An 18,785-nucleotide genomic window follows, 5' to 3' on the forward strand; every position below is an offset into this window, starting at 1 on the left:
GACAGCTTCGACCGCCTGCAAAGAGGCGGCCTGCAGCCTGCAGACTGATTCCGAGAGCCGTTTTCGTCGCTCTGTCTCTCTGTCTCTCTGGCACTCATGGGGCGTCCCGTGTTGGTGGGAGCGAGGCGGAGCGACGAAAGCGACTCTCGGAATCAGTCTGCAGGCCATCTCTTTGACCGCTTGTGACCACCGTCGTGCGCCCTTTCGGCTCGGCTCGGCTCGGCCAGGCTGTGCGTTCGGAATCCACCGGGGTGACGGCTGACTGACGTCGGCGTTGGCGGCCCGCGTCGGCGGCGGGGCGGCCTGTCCGAGTGCGGCGCGCGGCCTGCCGGCCTGGCGGTATCGCACTGAGGAAACTGGGGCACGCCGTCGATGGGCGCCTCCTTATAGGAGGGCGGCACGCAACCCTCGCCTGCCCTCGCCGAGCAAGGCGCCCGACTCCAACGCACAGTGGGCCAGAAGGCCGGTGGAGGCGGTCCAAATCCCGGACTCGAACCGTGCATGTGACCCCACCAATGGATTCCTCGTTCGGAGACCAATCCATTGGTGGGGTCACACGATTTGTTCGAGTCCCATTTAGCGACTCTGGAGCGCAAAATGCGTCTAGAGCTTCGACCGCCTCCACCGGTCTTCTGGCCCACTGAGCAACGGCGGCTGCCTCCACGACGGCGTGCTCATCCAAACGCGTGGGAGGTGTGGCCACCATTGTGCGAGAGCTTGCTCTGCAGCCTGAGAGTCGTTCCTCGTTGCTCTGTCTCTCTTGCACTCATGGGGCGTTCTTATGGGTGCGAGAGAGACAGAGCGACGACTCTCGGAATCATTCTGCTGCAGCTCTGCAGGGAGCAGCACAAGCAGCGCATAACTTTGCTCGCGCGTTTTTAGAGTGCCGCGGTGCCGCGGGGCTCGGCTGCAGTGGTTAAAACGGGATGGGTCGGGGATTGCTTGGGAACGGACGCCAAGGCCGAGCGTGCTGGATCATCCCGAAGGGGATCCCGAAGGAGATCCCGAAGGAGCGGAGCAGATCCTTTATAAGGCACGTAGCGACACCTCACACGGCGCACCCACTCGTCCTGATGCCGAGAGTCGTTTTCATCGGTCTGTCTCTCTCGCACTCATAGCGCGGCGCCTTCGGGTGCGACTGTGACAGAGCGACGACAAGGACTCTCGGAATCAGTATTCTGCTGCGAACGAGACCACTCTGCTCGCTGCGTGCGCGGAAGAGACGCTGACGGCGCGGGTTCGAGTCCCACCGGGGCCAATTTCGGCCGTGGACACACACGCGGCGTGAGTCAGTGGAGCTGGAAATAGACTTGCGCCTCGGCTGCGACGCTGTGACGGCAACGACAGCGGGAAGTGCGGTCAGCCGCCCGAAGCCGCAGATACACTTTTATCCGTCAAATTGGCAAATTAGTCGCCAGCAGCCAAACGACCTGCCACACTGCTTTCCGTGTTGTCCGCCGCCTTGTCCGCCGAGCGATTCCGAAGACACCCCCCTCTCTCTCTCTTTCTCCGGCATTCTAAAGGACCTCCTCACAGGTGCGACAGAGACAGATCACAACGAAATAGACAAAACTGCGATTGTCGTGGTTGTGGGCGTTGATGTTGCAGTTAGTGTCGTGTTATGGTTTGTTGACACATCGCTCTCTTCGTTATTTCCAGGACGGCGAGCACATCGGGGAGATCTTCCAGGACGAGGACAGCCAGGCCGCCATCCTGCTGCACCGGGACCCCGACGGCTCGTACCTCCTGGTGAGTGTGTCCGCCTCCCTTTTTCGGCCCCAAAGCGCCCCGTTTGCTCACAGCGCGCACCGTCGTCTGTGGGCGTGTAAGTGTTTGTGTGTGTCAGTGTGTGTGAGTGTGTGTGTGTGTGTGCGTGTTAGTGTGCGTGTGTGTGTGTGTGTGTGCGCGCGTGCGTGTTAGTGTGCGTGTGTCCCCGCTGTAGAAGGGTGTGTGCTGACAGTAATGAGGAGGGTACCACGTCGTGGCATCCGGGTGTAAAAGGGCAGAGCGCGCTGCAGCTCCCCCATGCGTCCGAAGAGTGCGCTCCGTCTCTCTCGCACTCGCGGGGCGCCCAGGGGCGCAGGGGTGCGAGAGAGACGGAACGACGCGCCGTTCGGGAGCGCGGCGGCGCGCGGCAGGTGCGGCCATCTGCGTGGCGGTGACGGTGGCGGCGAGGAGCGCGCAGGCGTGGCAGCGCACTGTAAGTGTGGCAGCTGTGTGCAGTGTGGTGCACGCCGCGTCAGCCGCGTCCTTGGCGCTGCAACTATTCCTGCAGTGTGCCTGCAGTGATCTGGAGCGCCGCCCCACTCCCCCTCGCCTGTAAGGGCGCCCCGTCCTGCCCGCCCTGCATTGTCGCGCTGTCTCTCTCGCTCCCCTCTGGAACGCCCCACGGGTGCGAGAGAGACGGCGTGACGACGCCGCTGCACAGTGGGCCAGAACACCGGCGCAGGCGGCCAAAACTCTTGACGCGGTTTGAGTCGCTAAAAAGTACTCGAACCGAGCGTGTTACCCCACCAATGGATTGCTCTCCGGACGAGAAATCCATTGGTGGGGCCACACACGTTCGGCTCGAGTACTTTTTAGCGACTCTGGAGCTCAAAACGCGTCTAGCGCGTTTTGGCCGCCTGCGCCGGTCTTCTGGCCCACTGTGCGCTTCGGAAGTGTCCGGGGCCTCCTGGACGACGCGGTGGTGCGGGGGACCGGCCGCACCTTCCGCAGTGTAGTCGCCGTGCCCCGTGGACTCTGGCGGGTGATGTCACTCGCAGTGAGTGATCGTCCTTGCCTCCAAGCAGTTGCCTCTTGTTGCCTGTGGCCGGCGGTGGCGGTGGCGGCTCTCATGGAAAACGAGCGCCATCCATCCATTCATTTGTCAGGGCGGGGCGGGGCGGGGCGGGGCGGGGTGGGGCGGGCCATGCCTCGGTGCTGCAAGTGTGGCCGCGGCGCGCGTGGCGTTGTTCGGCGAGCCCGAGACTCCCTTGACCCTGCCCGTCCCGGCCGTGCCGGCGGTGCCTGCCGCCCTGGCGGCCCGCTTTGTGCTGAGCGCGCTGAGCAGGCTGAGCGCGCTGAGGGTGTCAAGGCCGTCGGCGGCGTGTGCCAAGCGGCAAGCGCCAAGCGGCGCCCCGAACCGAACCCACTAGCCTCCTCTCCGTTTAGGGCGCCGCGCTCTGCACTCCGCAGACTGATTCCGAGAGTCGTCGCTCTGTCTCTCTCGCACTCATGGGCGTCCCGTACAGGTGCGAGAGAGACAGAGCGACGAAACCGACTCTTGGAATCAGTCTGCTGGCCGACAGCCAATCGGCAGCCTAAACGCGCCACGGGAGCCCCGTTAGTTAATGAATGAGTGTGAGGCCCCGCCCTTCGAGGCCCTAGAAGGCGCGAACTGTTAGACTCGGTTTCGGGAGCGGCGCGGGTCAGGTTAGCACGGACGCGCTATATGGTCTGATAAGAACGTGACTGTTGCCGCCGGCGCGGCCGGCGTGCCGGCGTTGCGGTGCCGTAGACTGATTCCGAGAGTCGTTTTCGTCGCTCTGTCTCTCTCGCACTCGTGGGCCGTCCCGCGTGCGCGCGAGCGAGACAGAGAACGGTCTGAGGAGGCGCGGGTCGCTGGAGTCACGCTGGTGCCGTGCCGGCGCGGTGCCGGGCCGCCGGGGCGTTCGACCTGTTCGACCCACTGCCCTTACTGGATTACTACAAGGCGGTTTAACATTTTAGGACTCGCTGCGTCCGAGGCAGTCCGATGCGCCCCGGCCGGACTGGCCCGGACTGCCCGGACTGGCCGCGCGGCCGCCTCGCGCGCAGCCGCCGCAAAGATGACTGAACCAGGCGGCCCTGACCACGCCACGCCGCTCCGCGCTGAGTCGTTTTCGTCGCTGTGTCTCTCTCGCACTCGTGCGGCGTCCCCTGTAGGTGTGAGTGAGACACAGCGACGAAAACGACTCTCGGAATCAGTCTGCTGTGCAACGCGCTTACTCTTTCTTTCCCTGTTCCAGGAGGGCACCATCGGCCACGACCTGGTGGTGAAGCCGGTGCCCGCGTCCGTGCGCCAGCACCTGGCCAGGCCCAAGCACCAGGACCCCGACGACGAGATGTTCCTGGACGACGAGGACGCCTCGCAGGACGAGGTGGTGCGCGGCTTCCCGCTCGGCAAGGACTCGAACGGTGACGTGCGGTACGAGGACGCCGACGGCGACGCCGACGTGCGGCAGGGCCGGCGCCGGTTACGCCGCGCGGCCGAGCACCATGCGCACATCGTGTTCAAGCGCGCCGGCAGCGACGCGGACCACGTGCACGCCGACCTCAGCGACTACGGTGAGCATCGGGAACGGTGGTGGCCGAGATCGTTAAATCGTCGCTCCCCACCCTGGGGACTGCGGTTCGACTCCCGGCCGCGGCGTCAAGATTTTTTTTCATCCGGATTGCAAGCCAAGTCCTCCTAAATGTCCGGAGTGCTTGCTCTAGTTTCTAGTAACGCTCGGCACCGCCAGGGTTCTCGGCGCGATGCGGTGCGATGCGGTGCGATGGGTGCGGTGCTCGGTGGGGGGGGGGGGGGGTTACATCATCCGCGCCACCTTGCTGTGCTCTGCGCTCGCCGCGCTGACCGGTATGTGGAGCGCCTAGCGCCTATCAGCATAAGAGGAGTTGGAGAGGATGCCGCGGACTGCAGGGGAGAGGCACCACTGCTAAAAGACCTACACCAGAAAGGACAAAATGTTGGGGGTTCCGCGCAGCAGCCTGTAGACTCATTCCTTAAGTCGTTTTCGTCGCTCTGTCTCCCCCGCACTGACAGGGTGCACCTGTAGTGCGAGAGAGACGCAGCGGCGAAAACTCCTCTTAGGATGGGTGTGCTGAGATGCATCTCGGGCAGCGACTTTCTGGAGGCTGATTCCGAGTGGGAGGTCTCTCTCTCTCTCTCTCTCTCTCTCCCTCGCACTCATGGGACGTCCCTGGAGGGTGCGAGAGAGACAGAGCGACGAGACGACCGGACGGGTGCACCTGAAACGTGGACGTCGGTTATCTCAGACTGTTTTAAATGCGCGGCCGCGTGCCGCGTGCGACGTGCTTCTTCGCCCCGTCCTCCGGGCAAGCCAGTCGCTCTGTCTCTCTCGCACTCGTGGGGCGCGCCCAGGGGGTGCGAGAGAGCCAGCCCGCCAGGCCTTGCAATCGCAACCCGTATCGCGGCGCGTTGAGGTCTCCGCTCTGGACGCGTTCTCTTGGACGGTCTCGGGGCGCAGCAAGGCCTGGGATGCGATAGTGTGGGATGGGATGGGATGGGTCAGACGCATCCTCCCCGCCTCCGCACTCCTTGGCTCGCCTTGGCTGGACTGTGCCGACTCGCTGCTGCTAGCTGCTGCTTGCCCTAGTTCCAGCAAAGGCTGCTTAAAGGTGCCCGGCCTGCACGCTGACTCCGAGAGTCCCCCGTCTCTCTCGCGCCCTTACGGGGCGCCCCACGAGTGCGAGAGAGACAGAGCGTCGAGAACGCCGTGCTGAGGGACGAGGTGAACCCCCTGCGCGCTTCGCGCTTCGCCATGGCTGAGCTCACACCCACGTAACTCCGCGTGGCGCGACCACGGGCTGCGTGGCTCTTCGCGTGACGCACGGCGGACGCACGGCGGACGCAGCGCGGCTCCAAGCGAACGTCAAGCAGCAGCGGCGCTAAAAGGGCACAAGTGAGCGCGCTGCGTGCGCCGTGGACGCCGTGGACGCCGGGGACGCCGTGGACAGGGTGCCGGAAAACCTTTAGGCCCCAGTCACTGAAATGTCACATCGGCGGCCGAGGCGTGCGTGCGGGATCGCCTGGCCCTCGGCCTGGCCGGCCCGCCCGCGCTGGCGCCACCAGGGCAGTGTCGCCCTGTCTCTCTCGCACGCACGGGGCGTGCCGTCGGGGTGCGACAGAGACAGAGCGATGTTGTTGGGGATCGTCGAAGGGTCGGCGTGAAAGGTCGCCGTCGGGGCGGCCGGGGAAGTGACAGCGTTAAGGTAACCGAGACGATACACGCTGCCGCTGTCGCAACCGGGGAGCGCCTGTCGGCAAAAGTTATTCCACTTTGGGCGTAACTCGAGGACGCCGCACAGTGGATTTACCAGTAGGCCGGTGGAGGCGGCCGAAACTCTAGACGCGTTTTGAGCTCCAGAGTCGCTAAATGGGACTCGAACCGAACGTGTGACCCCACCAATGGATTCCTCGTTCGGACAGCAATCCATTGGTGGGGTCACACATTCGGCTCGAGTCCCATTTAGCGACCGCATCCGGAATTTTGACCACCTCCACCGGTCTTCTGGCCCACTGTGCTTGGTTCATAGCCTGTGAGTGAATGAGTGACTGAGTCTTGCTGCCCCACAGCCTTCATGGAGCCCGACTCCATCCCTGCCCGCGGCTCCAGGGCGAGGCGTTCCATCGTGAAGCGTGAGGCACCCTACGTCATCTACCCCGAGATCCTTGTCATCGTGGACTACGACGGCTACAGGTAACACCGGCGCCGCGCTCTGCCAACGAGTGTACGATGGGCTGCCTACCTTGCCAGCAACGCTCAAATACCAGTTTTTAGCTGAAAATAGACTCTTCAGGGCCGAAATTGTGTCGGGAGTCATTACGGAGTGCTCCAGCAGAACACCCTTGAATTTGGACCATTTTAAATTTTTTACCCAAAACTGTAAAAAATCATTTTTCTCAGCTCATTTTATTTAACTAGCATTTCTTTTATCTATTGGTTTCAACATTTTTTCGACGACAATGGTCGACCATCTCAGATTTGTCTGAAATTCATATGGAACGTTGCTATGGGTCTTAGAAATAGATATCCGGTGCCCAATGGTCTTTAACTCATTTTATTCCTTGTGGAAATGACTTCTTCCGTGACGCTGGTTGAGCTCAGAGGCTGTGGAGGGTGGGGTGCCTACTTGTCAGGCGCATGCTAAAAATCGGACCTGTTTTTCTCGTCAGATTGCACGGGGGTGACAACGTCCAAATCAAGAGATACTTCGTGTCCTTCTGGAACGGCGTGGACTTGCGGTACAAACTGCTCAAGGGTCCCCGCATACGCATCAGCATCGCTGGCATCATCATCTCCCGGGTAAGACTCGTAGGAACACGAGGCAAATCCAGTGGAAGTCCACCACTTTATAAAAGACAGTATACACGGTAAAAACGGTTCCTGGTTTTCCCAGAAAGCCTATGGTGAAGACATAGGAGATTTCCAGGGAGTTCCTGGAAAAACCAGGAACCGTTTTTACCGTGTAAGTGGAAGTCCACCACTTTAAAAAAGACATTACTAGTGGAAGTCACCACGTTAAAAATGACAAGTAGTGGAAGTCCACCACTCCGAAAAAGACATGTTGGGGTGAAATGAAGAGAACGGACATAAGTTTGACAAGTTCATCGCACGTATATTTCACGAGAAAATTTTTATAAAATGTAAATCACAGCAGTTGAAGATATGCAACGAAAAGAAGAACACCTCATGTACTTTGTTCCTAACAAGTTCACAAAAATAAATGATCAGTCTTGTAAGAGATATAGTTAATTACAATATAATGTTGAAATAAAAAGTACGTACATCTAACAAGAATGAGTTAAACAATTCATTCTCAACTTCATTTTAAATAATAATAATAGAAAGGCTTAATCATAAATGAGACCTAAGCTTGTATGAAGCAATGCCACGCGGGAGCGAGCACTTCTTCACAGCTTGACTCCGGCGTCCTCGTCCGTCTCGACGCCAAGCTCCTCCAGGAGGGTCTTCTTGCTCTTGTCGTAGCCCTCCAGGATCTCGTTGACCATCTCGTTGCAGATGCGCTTCCTCTTCCTGTACTCCCGCATGATGGTCTCGTGCTGTCGCGAGATGCGCTGCCGGTCCTGGGGGCTGACCTGCGAACAAAAGCACGCGCCCGTCAGCGGGGAAGTCCTGGAGGTCTAGACACCTTGGCCGAGGCACAGTGGGCCAGAGGACCGGCGCCGGCTGCCAAAACTGTGGACATGTTTTGAGCTCCAGAGTCGCTAAACAGGACTCGAACCGAGCGTGTGACCCCACTAATGGAACCCTCGTTGGAGGAGAAGCAATCCATTGGTGGGGTTACACGTTCGGTTCGAGTCCCATTTAGCGACTCTGGATCTCAAAACCCGCCCGGGATTTTGACAGCCTCCACCGGTCTTCTGGCCCACTGTGTGAGGCCGCGGAGCCAAGGGAAAATGTGATCGGGATAAATAATACGCTGAAATTCTCGGTACTCACTCTGATGCAGTTGTCGGCCAGGTCGGCGAGCTTGGTCCGGAGGCGCTGCAGCCGCGCGTCCAGGGCGGCGACCTCGGCCTCGGCCTCCTCGGTGGTGGGCCCCGAGCTGAGCTCCTTGTACACGGCCTCGGACTCGTTGAACTGCAGACATGTCAGGATCAGTACAGGGATTCCAGAGCGGCCCATGTAGACGCCGCACAGTGGGCCAGAAGACCGGCGCAGGCGGCCAAAATCCTAGACGGGTTTTGAGCTCCAAAGTCGCTAAATGGGACTCGAACTGAACGTGTGACCCCGCCAATGGATTGCTCCCCGAAAGAGGAATCCATTGGTGAGGTCACACGTTCGGTTGAAGTCCCGTTCAGCGACTCTGGAGCTCAAAACGCGCCAAGAGTTTTGGCCGCCTCCGTCGGTCTTCTGGCAAATCCACCGTGCGCCGAGGCAGCCGAGGCGACACCAACCGACCTGCTGGTTCACGGCGTTGAGGTTCTGCGTGGCGGAGGCGATGGCGGCGTCCAGCTCCTGCAGCTCCTTGGCCAGGGTCTCCTTGGAGGCGCCGCCGCTCTGCAGCGCGCAGTACACCTTCTGCTTGCCGTACTCCTTCTCCAGCAGGCGGCCCTGCTGCGCCAGCTGCTCCAGGGCCTTCTGCACGGCGCCCTTGCTGTGCTGGTTGCCCAGGTTCATGGTCACATCCGTGGCGCTGTACGGCCTGTTCTGCGCCACCATGTACTTGAACACGGCCTCGGCGCACGACATGGTGTCCTCGGGTTGTGCTGTCTACGTCGCTGACGGTGAGGGTTGTGCTGTCTACGTCGCTGACGGTGAGGGTTGCGCTGTCTACGTCGCTGACGGTGAGGGTCACGCTGTCTACGTGGCCGACGCGAAGGGTGGTGCTGTCAATGTCGTCGATGGGGAAGTCCGGTCTACGAGGACTCAGCGTTGCCGACGTGCTGGTGGCCTGGTGGCGGGGGACCACGGGGGACCTCAAGCAGAACCTGAAACAATACGAGCAGGGGGTTAGGTATCCACGCGTTCGGACTTGCCCTAAGCTGGCCTGGCTGGCCTTCTCTGTGCACAGGGGAGGGACGCCACGCCCTACTTGGAGCGGAACCGCGTCGGGAGGGACGCCATCGACTCCGCCGCCGCGCTCACGGACATGGGGAAGTACCTGTTCCGGGAGAGGCGCCTGCCCGTCTACGACATCGCGGTGGCTGTCACCAAGTAAGGCTCCCCACCAACCACGCAATGTTTCTTCTAAAAAAGAATATTTTTAGCTTTTAGAACGCAAGTATGCCAATGTGTTCTGGTGAGGCATGAAAAATTTTCAGCACTTGTGAGTTTTGTCGTCAAGCCCATGTCAGGTGCATGCAGATCAACTGATTTGTCAAGCAAGGCAACCCACCCTCAGTTACTTGAAGTACCTTGGGAACAATGTTATTAATGTAAAGAATTTTAAATGCATTCCGCACCTTCACAAAAACAATCTTAACCAGTTAATTTGATTTTAAAAATAAAAACGTTTCCCTTATTTATTAAATTATAAAAGATTGAAACCCTAGCTTGAAATCTGATGACCTATTGTGAAGTTGCGGACACTTTTCAGCATTTCTCGACAGTGCACACCAGTGTGTCGACTGTGTGTGTTTGTGTGTGTGCGTCATAATGTGTGGTTGACAGGTATGACATGTGTCGCCGTCGCAAAGGGGGCCGCTGCACCAAGGGCACCGCTGGTAGGTCGCGGAGCGCAGTGCCTCTACCAGGGCAACCATTGCCAAGACCTAACAACTTTCTGCATCGGAACGGATTGGATTGGATTGGAACGGATTGCAACGGGATGGATTGGGCTAACATGGGGGTCTGGTAGGTTGTGTTGGGAAGCGCAGACCATAATGAAGACAGTTGCTTGAGGAAATATTTAAAGAAAAAAAAAAGTCATAGTCAGGATGCGCTTCCCATCGCAGCCTTTAGTGTATGTACATATTCAAGTCCGACAAACTTTGCTTTGGTGTGTGATACTTCCTATCTATTAAAACATTTTTTTTTTAAATCCAAACTCTTCTTGAACACTAAAGCAGGTTTAAAGGGCAACTGATAGTAGTGTAATAGCAATTGCATTTTAAGTCAAAGTCCAGAGCACTGTTCTCTACAATTAACTTGGCTGTAGCACCAAGTTGCAAACCCAACTCATGTTTCAGCCAATGTTATAATGTGAGATGGCAGTGTCATTCTTGTACATAATGTGGGCCATTAACCAATGTTAATTTGGAGAATTTTGGGGGGTCAAGGAAGGTGTGGGTTGGTGTTCCAGTGGTGTGCTTGTGTGATTGCAGATTAGATATGTGCAGAAGACAGTACCCAAATGATGCCTGCAACAGGGGCACAGCAGGTTAGTACTTTCCTACTCAGGCAGAAAAAAAAAAGAAAAATCCATATAGCAGATTAGACTTTTAAAATACCATAATACCACATAAGTCGGCATCATCATCAGAAAAAAAAGAAAAGAAATCACCCCACATTTCATTCATACTCGCTCCATTTTATGTTCTTCACAGCTATTTGTGTTGCTTTCACTGCAAACCCGACAAAGAAAGAATTCTTGACATTTCTATTTTATACTTGCTGAACAGCCGCAAATAGCACATAACAGCCATTTTGTGTGACAGCTTCGCATTTCTATCAGACTACTTCTAAATGACTGACTTCTGTAACCCACATTTTTCTTGAATGATACAAAATTTTAATTCAACCTATGGTCCAATAACACATGGATGGTTATAAACCATACCAACCTAGGTAAAATCAGTGTCTCAATTCATAGCCTGAGGACAACAGCAGCCAAAGGTAAGCTGTTACTTCATCTCCCAAAATCAGGAACCAGTGGAGAAAAGCTATGTGAAATGGGCATGGGGATGGGTGCATCCACTAACAGAATGCATCTTGACAATGAGGTCGGCTAACATTGCATAAAATTGCCAAACTTCGACTTTCTACTAACAAAGGGAAAGGAATGCTAACTTCATTGCTGTATTTAACGAGCTGTACACATCAACTCTACTAACTTTCAGAAATGTAAAGAAAAAAAAAGACTTGTGGCACTTCAGGTGGTGCACAAGTTTGCTCCTTGAACTTATTTCAAAATAAATAATTTAAATAGAATTCCTCAAAACCAAAAAGGAAGGTTGCGCAACAAGTATGAAAAAATTAAATTAATGAAATAACTTGTGCTTATACAGGTTTTGCATATGTTGGAGGAGCATGTGTGGTCAACAAACGACTGGAGAAAGTCAACAGTGTGGCGATTATTGAGGACACTGGTGGATTCTCTGGTATCATTGTCGCCGCCCATGAAGTTGGACATCTGTATGTAAAATTCATTTTAATTACTGTTAGATATTTACTGTTGTGATAGCAAAGAGCACTGATATGAAAATTATTCAACAGGTTGGGTGCTGTACATGATGGGTCACCACCTCCTAGCTACCTTGGCGGTCCAGGGGCGGAAAAATGCCGATGGGAAGATGGGTATATAATGAGTGATTTACGTCACACAGAGAAAGGATTTAAGTGGTCTCCATGTACTGTAGCATCATTTCATCATTTTCTCAAGTAAGGGAGAAAACACAACCAAGAAAAGCAAGCATTCCAGTCTCTTAAATCTGGCAAATCTTGTTCACAAATGACTTAATTTCATTTCAGTGGTGATACAGCAACATGCCTTTACAACTCACCTCATGAGGATGAGTCATTGCCAAGAGTGTTACCTGGCAAGCTCCTCACATTAGATGCCCAATGTCGCAAAGACAGAGGAACTAGTGCATGCTTTGTAAGTTGATGGTTGTTACCTTGACTTAACTGAAAATACTCAACAAAATTTGGAAAAAAGAAAATAAAAATTGTATTTTGGATTACAGAAAGATGATAGGGTGTGTGCACAACTCTTCTGCTTTGATTCTGGCTCTGGTTACTGTGTAGCCTATAGACCTGCGGCAGAAGGTTCACCTTGTGGAGATGGCCAGGTAAATGTTGGAATATTCTACCTTCAAGAAGTAACAGGAATTGTGGGACAGATGGATTCTAAGAGTGCTTTCTTTTTCTTACAGTACTGTATGAATGGCAAGTGTGTGGTGGAGCATGAAAATATTATTCCTGACTATTCTCAAAACGCTCCAGCGTTCCTAAGAAGGATTGATGACGATGGCTCATCACAGCCAAGACCTTACTACACATATAACATCACCACACAAAGGTAAAGATGGCATGTATGTTCTACAGGAAGTTTGCAGGTGGTCAAAATTTAATTGAGATTTGCATTGAAATAGAAAGAAAGCATGCACTGTACATAAATGCATGACCAATTCAATGATTAAGCTCAGATTGAAAATTAAAAATATGAACAGTGTTTTGATGAAATGAGTACAAAGTGTACGTTGTAAAGTAATTTAAATTGATGGTCATGCCATATTTTGCATTTTGACTTGCATCAATGGTTGGGTACCGAATGTAGTGGTGTAGGAATTTGGGCATACAAGGGACATGTACTGTATTGTATTGAATGAATATAATACCTAATAACTTTTTAAGCGCAAGGAGAAAAGGGTTTGACCAAGCCAAAAATATAATCTTGTTTCTTTTTTTCAATCAAAACTAAAATACTTAAGTGATCTAAAAGCATAAAATGCAGAAATTCCTTTTTTTAAATCTTTTTTTAAGGAGTTTGTTCTATGGTCCAGCCTTTTACTTCATTAATGCATGATGTTATTAATAGTTCTGATATAATTATAATGTAAGGAACTGACTCACTGTGAAAACAGTACAAAGCTAACACATTTGTACCAATTTTGGTAAACTACAGGTCTGACTGGGCCGAGTTCTGGAACGACCGACTTAATGACATAACGACAACATCTAGCCCAGAAACTACAAAATCATACATCACTTACGCTTACTCAACATCATACGACACAACACAAAACCAAAATCTACAAAACCATGCGGCAGGAAACAGCTTGAGAGCCAATGATGAAAATGCCTTCAAAACTTCTCTGCAACATGATGACAAACAGACTCATCATCATTCCACTATAAATGATAACTGGCCTGTGCATTATCAGAATAATGACCAGCAACCAGTTTACAATGTGACAGATGGACTTCAAAATTATCAAAATGATCAAATACCACAGAAAGTCACCACAAGTCCAAACTATTTTCAAACTTTCAGTACAACTAAGAGTCCTTATGATTTTAGTAATTTTGGAAAATCGACATTACCTCAATCCCCACCGCCTTCAGCACAACCTGAATCTCCAGGAGATTACTTCCAAACCTCTTCAGCACAGCCTAATTTGTATGAAGAGTACTACAGAACTTCTACATTAAAAAGTAACTTGTATGATGAGTATTACAAAACATCAACCACCAAGCAAAATTTATATGACTATTATAAAACAACTACTGCATCTCAAAATTTGTATGAAGATTACTATAGAACTTCAACCACCGAGGGCCCAAATATTTATGCTGAATTCTACAGAACATCTACAACGAGACCTAATGAATATGAGGAGTACTACAGAACCTCTAGTAGACAAGCACCTATTCAGACAACAACAAAAAATCCATATGATTTTAGTGACTTTGGAAAGCAAAGACAAACACACGAAAAGAGAGAAAATAATTATTACTCATCTGTAACTAACAATCCACATGAGTATTATAAAACACAATCAACAACACAAAACCCATATGCAGCATATGAACTGTACTACAAGACCTCTACAACACCAAGACCATACTACGAGTCAAGTGGTACGAGCAACTACGAGAATCATGCTCTAGCAGGGAGCCAATCTCCAGACCCCCCAAACCCTGACCCTATCCACTCACAACCTCCACCTCCATCCGCACCACTTTATCTAGACAGCAACACAAAGCCTGGTAAGTCAAAGAGGGTGACTAATTTGCCTTCAGTGGTTTTCCAATAAAGTAATTGAAATTCAGCCAAGTGCTACTCCTTCCTTGCTTACATGCTTCTACAAGTCTAAGTTCAAATTTTTGTCTATGATTAATACTGGTCCAAAATGGTTCATTTTCTTTGCCAATTAAAACTTTCAGTTCATTGTGTGTACATTTAAATGTGTTCATACTTCTTGGAACTCTTGAAGCTGATGCTTTGTTTTCTTCTCTATTTTGCTTTGATTATAAGACTCTACAATTCAAAGTGAATGGAGAGCAAGCTAGCTTATACTATTCAGCTGTCACTCTTCATTGACCAACAACTCCTTCTCCACCCTAACCCAACAACTGCTACTTCAGACTTTTGTGATTTGTGACAAATGTTGCTATGAGACTTCAAGTATTTTAGCCTGCTTGCATGAGGCAGTTGGAATGATAAATACTCTAGGTGATGCTGCCTGAAATGGTGCTGGATTAAATATTGACTCGTTTGCTTGGGAAATCAAATGCAAAGTTGCCAGCATGAGAAGAGCATCGTTGCAGACCAACTTTATTAATCTGTATTCAAACTGATCAGCTACTAACAATGTCACAAAAGATTCAAGTCTTGTTCCAATTTAGTCTTAAAGGGAAACTTTAATTAAAATTGAATTTCTCACTCTGTTTTTTTCAGTGGCAGGCACTGAGGAATGTGTGGATGTAGCTCGCTCCATTAGTGGCGGCCTCACATGCAGAGAGTTTTTGGAGCGTTATGGTTTCCAGTACTGCAATTACCATTCAATGCGCAAGAGCTGCTGTGCCTCTCAACGAGAAGTATGCCCAACTTCAAGGTGACTGCCAGGTATATTTCCTGTGCGTGGAAGAAACGTTCATCTGTTCACCAGATGTTGTAACAATTATTTTAAAACTGTGATCAGAGTAGGGGCTCTAAACATTTTCTGAACACACTGCCAATTCAATTTGTCAGAAGAGAGTCAAGATCTGTATTGCCATCTAAGACCAACTTTGTTAAATTCTGAAAGAAAAAAACACCCACAGGGGAACTTGTTATTTATTGTTTCCCCTCCTGCAAAGAATTTTTAATGACTTGCCATATAGGCAGGAGAAAAATTCAAGTCCTTGCTGTTTTCATAAGAGCACCTTCAATGTAAATAATGTTTCCAACAAGGTCAAGACTCGGTGCAAATTGTGAGACAAAACAGATAATGAGAAGACTGCAATAACAGTCCTACCGGCAAGAAAGGAACACAATTAGACTCTTAGTGATCAAGAGTCCAATAACGAGTAACAAAATGTTACCATTTAAATGTAGCTGAATGTGAAAACTGCTGTGCAGTTATAGGAATTGTTATGTAAATCAATCAAATCCATTTACTATTAGGAAGAATCAGTCTAATGAATTGATGGTTTTAGATTTATATATGAAGGAATTACTTAATTTTAGGTCCCAAAGTTAGTAAAGAAGTAATGGAGATTGAACAGTACATGCCAGGGTGCAACAATTTGCAATTTTTTTTTAATATCAAAAGGGAAAAAAATGTGAAAATTATTACACTATTATTTTGTTACAGCATTGTTATGTTCCTTCTTAAGTAATCCAAGAGATGTGATGAAAAAGTATTGCAATTTTCTTTGCCTTGTAGCAGAGATATTATTATACATTCTTGTTACCACAAACTTTGTACATTTGTATATATATAAATATAAATACATATTTGTATGAGATGACACAAGCATCATTAACAAAACCACATTTCATTTGAACTAACACATCTAGGAACTGTTGTCAGAATTTTTACAGCCTCATGGGACAAAACAATTATTTTCTTGCTTTTACTTTGTAAATATGTCACTTTCCAGTTATACTGCTAAATTGTCGAAGTGTTAACTGAATAGAAAACATTGTAACACTCTTTTGTCAGTGTTGAAGTGATCTAATGGTCAACATCATTGATCCTGAAACCATTATTTATTACTATTATTCAACGAACTCAAATCAAATGATGTACAGATAGAAGAGATGTTCAAGGGCAGAGAACAAGAACATTGTGACATCATTCTTTAAAAAAAATTGAATCTTGTTCTTTCTATCTGAAAGTGTAAGTTGGATGGGAAAAATCCTTCTTAGTGTTCCTGAAAGCTTCTGATTAGCAGTATGAGTGTGAAATAAAGAGAAAAGTACAACTCGGCTTCTGAATAATTTTTAAGAACAAGTTACTCTGTACTGTTAAAGTAAGGTATTTATATTAACCTTAATTTTTTTCAGTAATGGAAGACCTTTACTATCCACAAGCCATTTAGTAATTGAAAAATAAAATGTAATCTCTCTATATTTGGAAAACCTTAGGAAATGCAAACAATTGTGCAACAATAGCCACATAAGATAAGTGCCAAGAAAATAGAAATTCAAAATTTCCTACAGGCTTTGTAACTTAGGGGGCATTGCATTTTAAGCTCTGAAGATTTCTGTAAATATAAAGCCAATTCATGGGTTTACTGTTCTTAATTCTATAAATGATGAACCCACTACTATACAGAGAGATTTCAAGTACTAAATAAGGCTAGGACGGTAATCTAGTGAATCATCAAGATGCCTGTAACATTCGTCTGTAAAATGCTGGTGGGAATAAATGAAATGTTGTGATATACTAAAGCCATGTCACAATCGCCTTCCAAGGAAAGCATGTGATTATTTATTTTCTATGACAAAATTACCTGCAGGCTTCTGGAGACTATAAATAAAAAGAACCAATAAAGAATTTGATTGACATTTATATATTTCTCTGATAAAAAAGGGGAAAATAATAACTGTAATGTACTGTCACACGAGTAAGTGACCAACCTTTCACATTTGTACTAGTAACAGGAAATAAGATAACATGTGTAAGAGTTGAGTTGTTGGACTAAGAACTAGACATAGCTCTTAACATGACCCATACCTCACTGGGCTACAGGACGTGCTGCGTTGCTCTCTAAAATACCCAAGCCGCGAGCTGAGTATCGAAGCATCATGGTTAGACTGTAATAAAGACAACGACATATTTTGGCTCATTAAATAGTGAGAGGGGAGAGAACTTAAGAGGGGGACACAAGAACTTGAGCAAATAAATACCTCAAAAGGGCTACAAAACCCGCTGGCATGAACTTCCCAGAATTGTAGTATCGCATGCCCATCATGCCAGTGAGAAAGGTACTGGCACCAAGCATCACTGCATGGCTGCTAGGAGCTTGGCTGGCCTGGAAGGCTCCATAGGAGAGCACGCCACCAAAGAGGAGTCCAGCACCCAGAGACGGTATGCTACCTACACAAACAGATTAAACACACACTAATTAAAAGGACAGCAACAAATGAAATATTTTTCTATGAGTGAAAAATAAAGAATGAAAGATAGAAAGTCCAAGGCATGAAGCATTCCACAAAACAAATTACCATCTTACCTTGAACTTTAAACTGCCGCCTACTAGAAAAAGCTCTTCATCCGCTCAGGAAATTTATTAAAAAATGTGAAAGGGCCTTGTGTTCACAGAAAAGTTGAAATTGAGAAATAGAGGCTATTGGATACGATATTAAGAGAAATGGTTGTCAAAGAAAGACATCATGTGAACTCCAGGTGTGAAGGTGTGAACCACCTGTAGTCAAATTGAACGTTTACGCATACATTAAGAAAAATACTGTTGAACCAGGCTTATAATGTGAACACAAGCACTGCAAAGTGCATGCGACATTTTCAGTCATGTGACCCAACACAATGGGGGTAAAAGAAAGACTTTATTGTGGGAAATCGCAAAAGTCATTGAGTCATTGCGTAACTTAACCTAACTTGCTAACAATGCTAATTAATAGTGGTTGATCCAGTGAATGGAGGCGTAACCCAAAGCAATCGTGATACGTCGTGATAGTGAAAGTAAGTGCGTCTATTGTCAAGCTTGAGAAAAGCAAATTATGATCAAATCTTAACAGCCATCCGGCGTTTCCGACCTGCGTTCAAACTAACCTGCTTTGGCGTAACCGGCGATGCCTCCGGCGGCGACACAAGCGGCGTACGCGAAACCGACGAAATCGATGGCCATTCCGACTGTTGATTGAATACCAAAGTCACAAGTTAATAGAAGATCTTACAAAATCAAAAGGGTAGCCGGGGGACGAACAGATCTTCCAGATGTTTTTGTTTTCGTATAGTGCGCTGCCGTGCGTCCCCTTGAGAGGCTAGTTGGTGAGGGCGCGAGGCTAGTGTCATGAAGTCCCGTTTCCCCGCTCCAACTTCAAACAGCGCACAGTCACACAGTGGACTAGAAAACCGGTGAAGGCGGTCAAAATTCTAGACGCGTTTTGTGCTCTAGAGTCACTAAATGGGACTCGAACCAAACATATGACCCCGCCAATAGATTGCTCTCCGAAGGAGGAACCCATGGGTGGGGTCACACGTTCGGTTTGAGTCCCATTTCGCGACTTTGAAGATAAAAACGCGTCTAGAATTTTGGCCGCCTCCGTCGTTCTTCTGGCCAACTAGCGGATATCGTGCCAAAGTAAGGAAGGAGGGCAGAACCGAGAGCTGACGGCGACCTGGCCGACACCTGATTATGAGGGAAGGCCATCCTTGAGGG

General features: G+C 49.7%; 2 protein-coding genes across 4 annotated transcripts; one reads left to right on the forward strand and one right to left on the reverse strand.

Annotated features, from left to right (window-relative positions):
* The first annotated feature begins 1,665 nt into the window (after positions 1-1,665).
* Positions 1,666-16,861, forward strand: LOC117648500. Of its 2 annotated transcripts, none has more exons than XM_034391015.1 (13): positions 1,666-1,749; positions 3,990-4,308; positions 6,341-6,464; positions 6,941-7,070; positions 9,304-9,446; positions 9,903-9,955; positions 11,459-11,585; positions 11,667-11,831; positions 11,922-12,048; positions 12,137-12,241; positions 12,326-12,471; positions 13,078-14,162; positions 14,854-16,861. In XM_034391015.1, exons 2-13 carry the CDS (start codon positions 4,086-4,088, stop codon positions 15,012-15,014), a joined length of 2,589 nt encoding a protein of 862 aa, XP_034246906.1. In that variant the 5' UTR covers positions 1,666-1,749; positions 3,990-4,085; the 3' UTR covers positions 15,015-16,861. The 2 variants fall into 2 exon arrangements, with proteins under 2 accessions (XP_034246906.1, XP_034246900.1); XM_034391009.1 differs by lacking the exons at positions 1,666-1,749; positions 9,903-9,955 and adding exons at positions 3,396-3,414; positions 10,556-10,611.
* On the reverse strand, positions 7,359-18,413 carry LOC117648516 (transmembrane protein 14C). Of its 2 annotated transcripts, XM_034391025.1 has the most exons (4): positions 18,176-18,413; positions 8,691-9,220; positions 8,229-8,369; positions 7,359-7,864 (listed from the first exon to the last, which is right to left on the reverse strand). In XM_034391025.1, the coding sequence occupies exons 2-4, from the start codon at positions 8,979-8,981 to the stop codon at positions 7,679-7,681; spliced, it is 618 nt and encodes a 205-aa protein (XP_034246916.1). In that variant the 5' UTR covers positions 8,982-9,220; positions 18,176-18,413; the 3' UTR covers positions 7,359-7,678. The 2 variants fall into 2 exon arrangements, with proteins under 2 accessions (XP_034246916.1, XP_034246922.1); XM_034391031.1 differs by lacking the exons at positions 7,359-7,864; positions 8,229-8,369; positions 8,691-9,220 and adding exons at positions 16,933-17,199; positions 17,293-17,482 and having other exon boundaries at positions 18,176-18,400.
* Between the last annotated feature and the right edge of the window lie 372 nt (positions 18,414-18,785).

This window comes from Thrips palmi, unplaced genomic scaffold (assembly GCF_012932325.1).
Source record: "Thrips palmi isolate BJ-2018 unplaced genomic scaffold, TpBJ-2018v1 HiC_scaffold_10, whole genome shotgun sequence".
Classification (NCBI taxonomy): Eukaryota; Metazoa; Arthropoda; class Insecta; order Thysanoptera; family Thripidae; genus Thrips; species Thrips palmi.

Bases quoted from the DNA above. Each gene is read 5' to 3' on its own strand.
- LOC117648500 (XM_034391009.1), top strand. From the start codon at position 4,086: ATGTTCCTGGACGACGAGGACGCCTCGCAGGACGAGGTGGTGCGCGGC. The intron at 4,309-6,340 runs GTGAGCATCGGG...GCTGCCCCACAG, and splicing joins CGCCGACCTCAGCGACTACG to CCTTCATGGAGCCCGACTCC. The intron at 7,071-9,303 runs GTAAGACTCGTA...CTCTGTGCACAG, and splicing joins CTGGCATCATCATCTCCCGG to GGGAGGGACGCCACGCCCTA.
- LOC117648516 (XM_034391025.1), bottom strand. From the start codon at position 8,981: ATGTCGTGCGCCGAGGCCGTGTTCAAGTACATGGTGGCGCAGAACAGG. The intron at 8,370-8,690 runs GTCGGTTGGTGT...ACATGTCTGCAG, and splicing joins TCAACGCCGTGAACCAGCAG to TTCAACGAGTCCGAGGCCGT. The intron at 7,865-8,228 runs GTGAGTACCGAG...TTTTGTTCGCAG, and splicing joins TGGCCGACAACTGCATCAGA to GTCAGCCCCCAGGACCGGCA.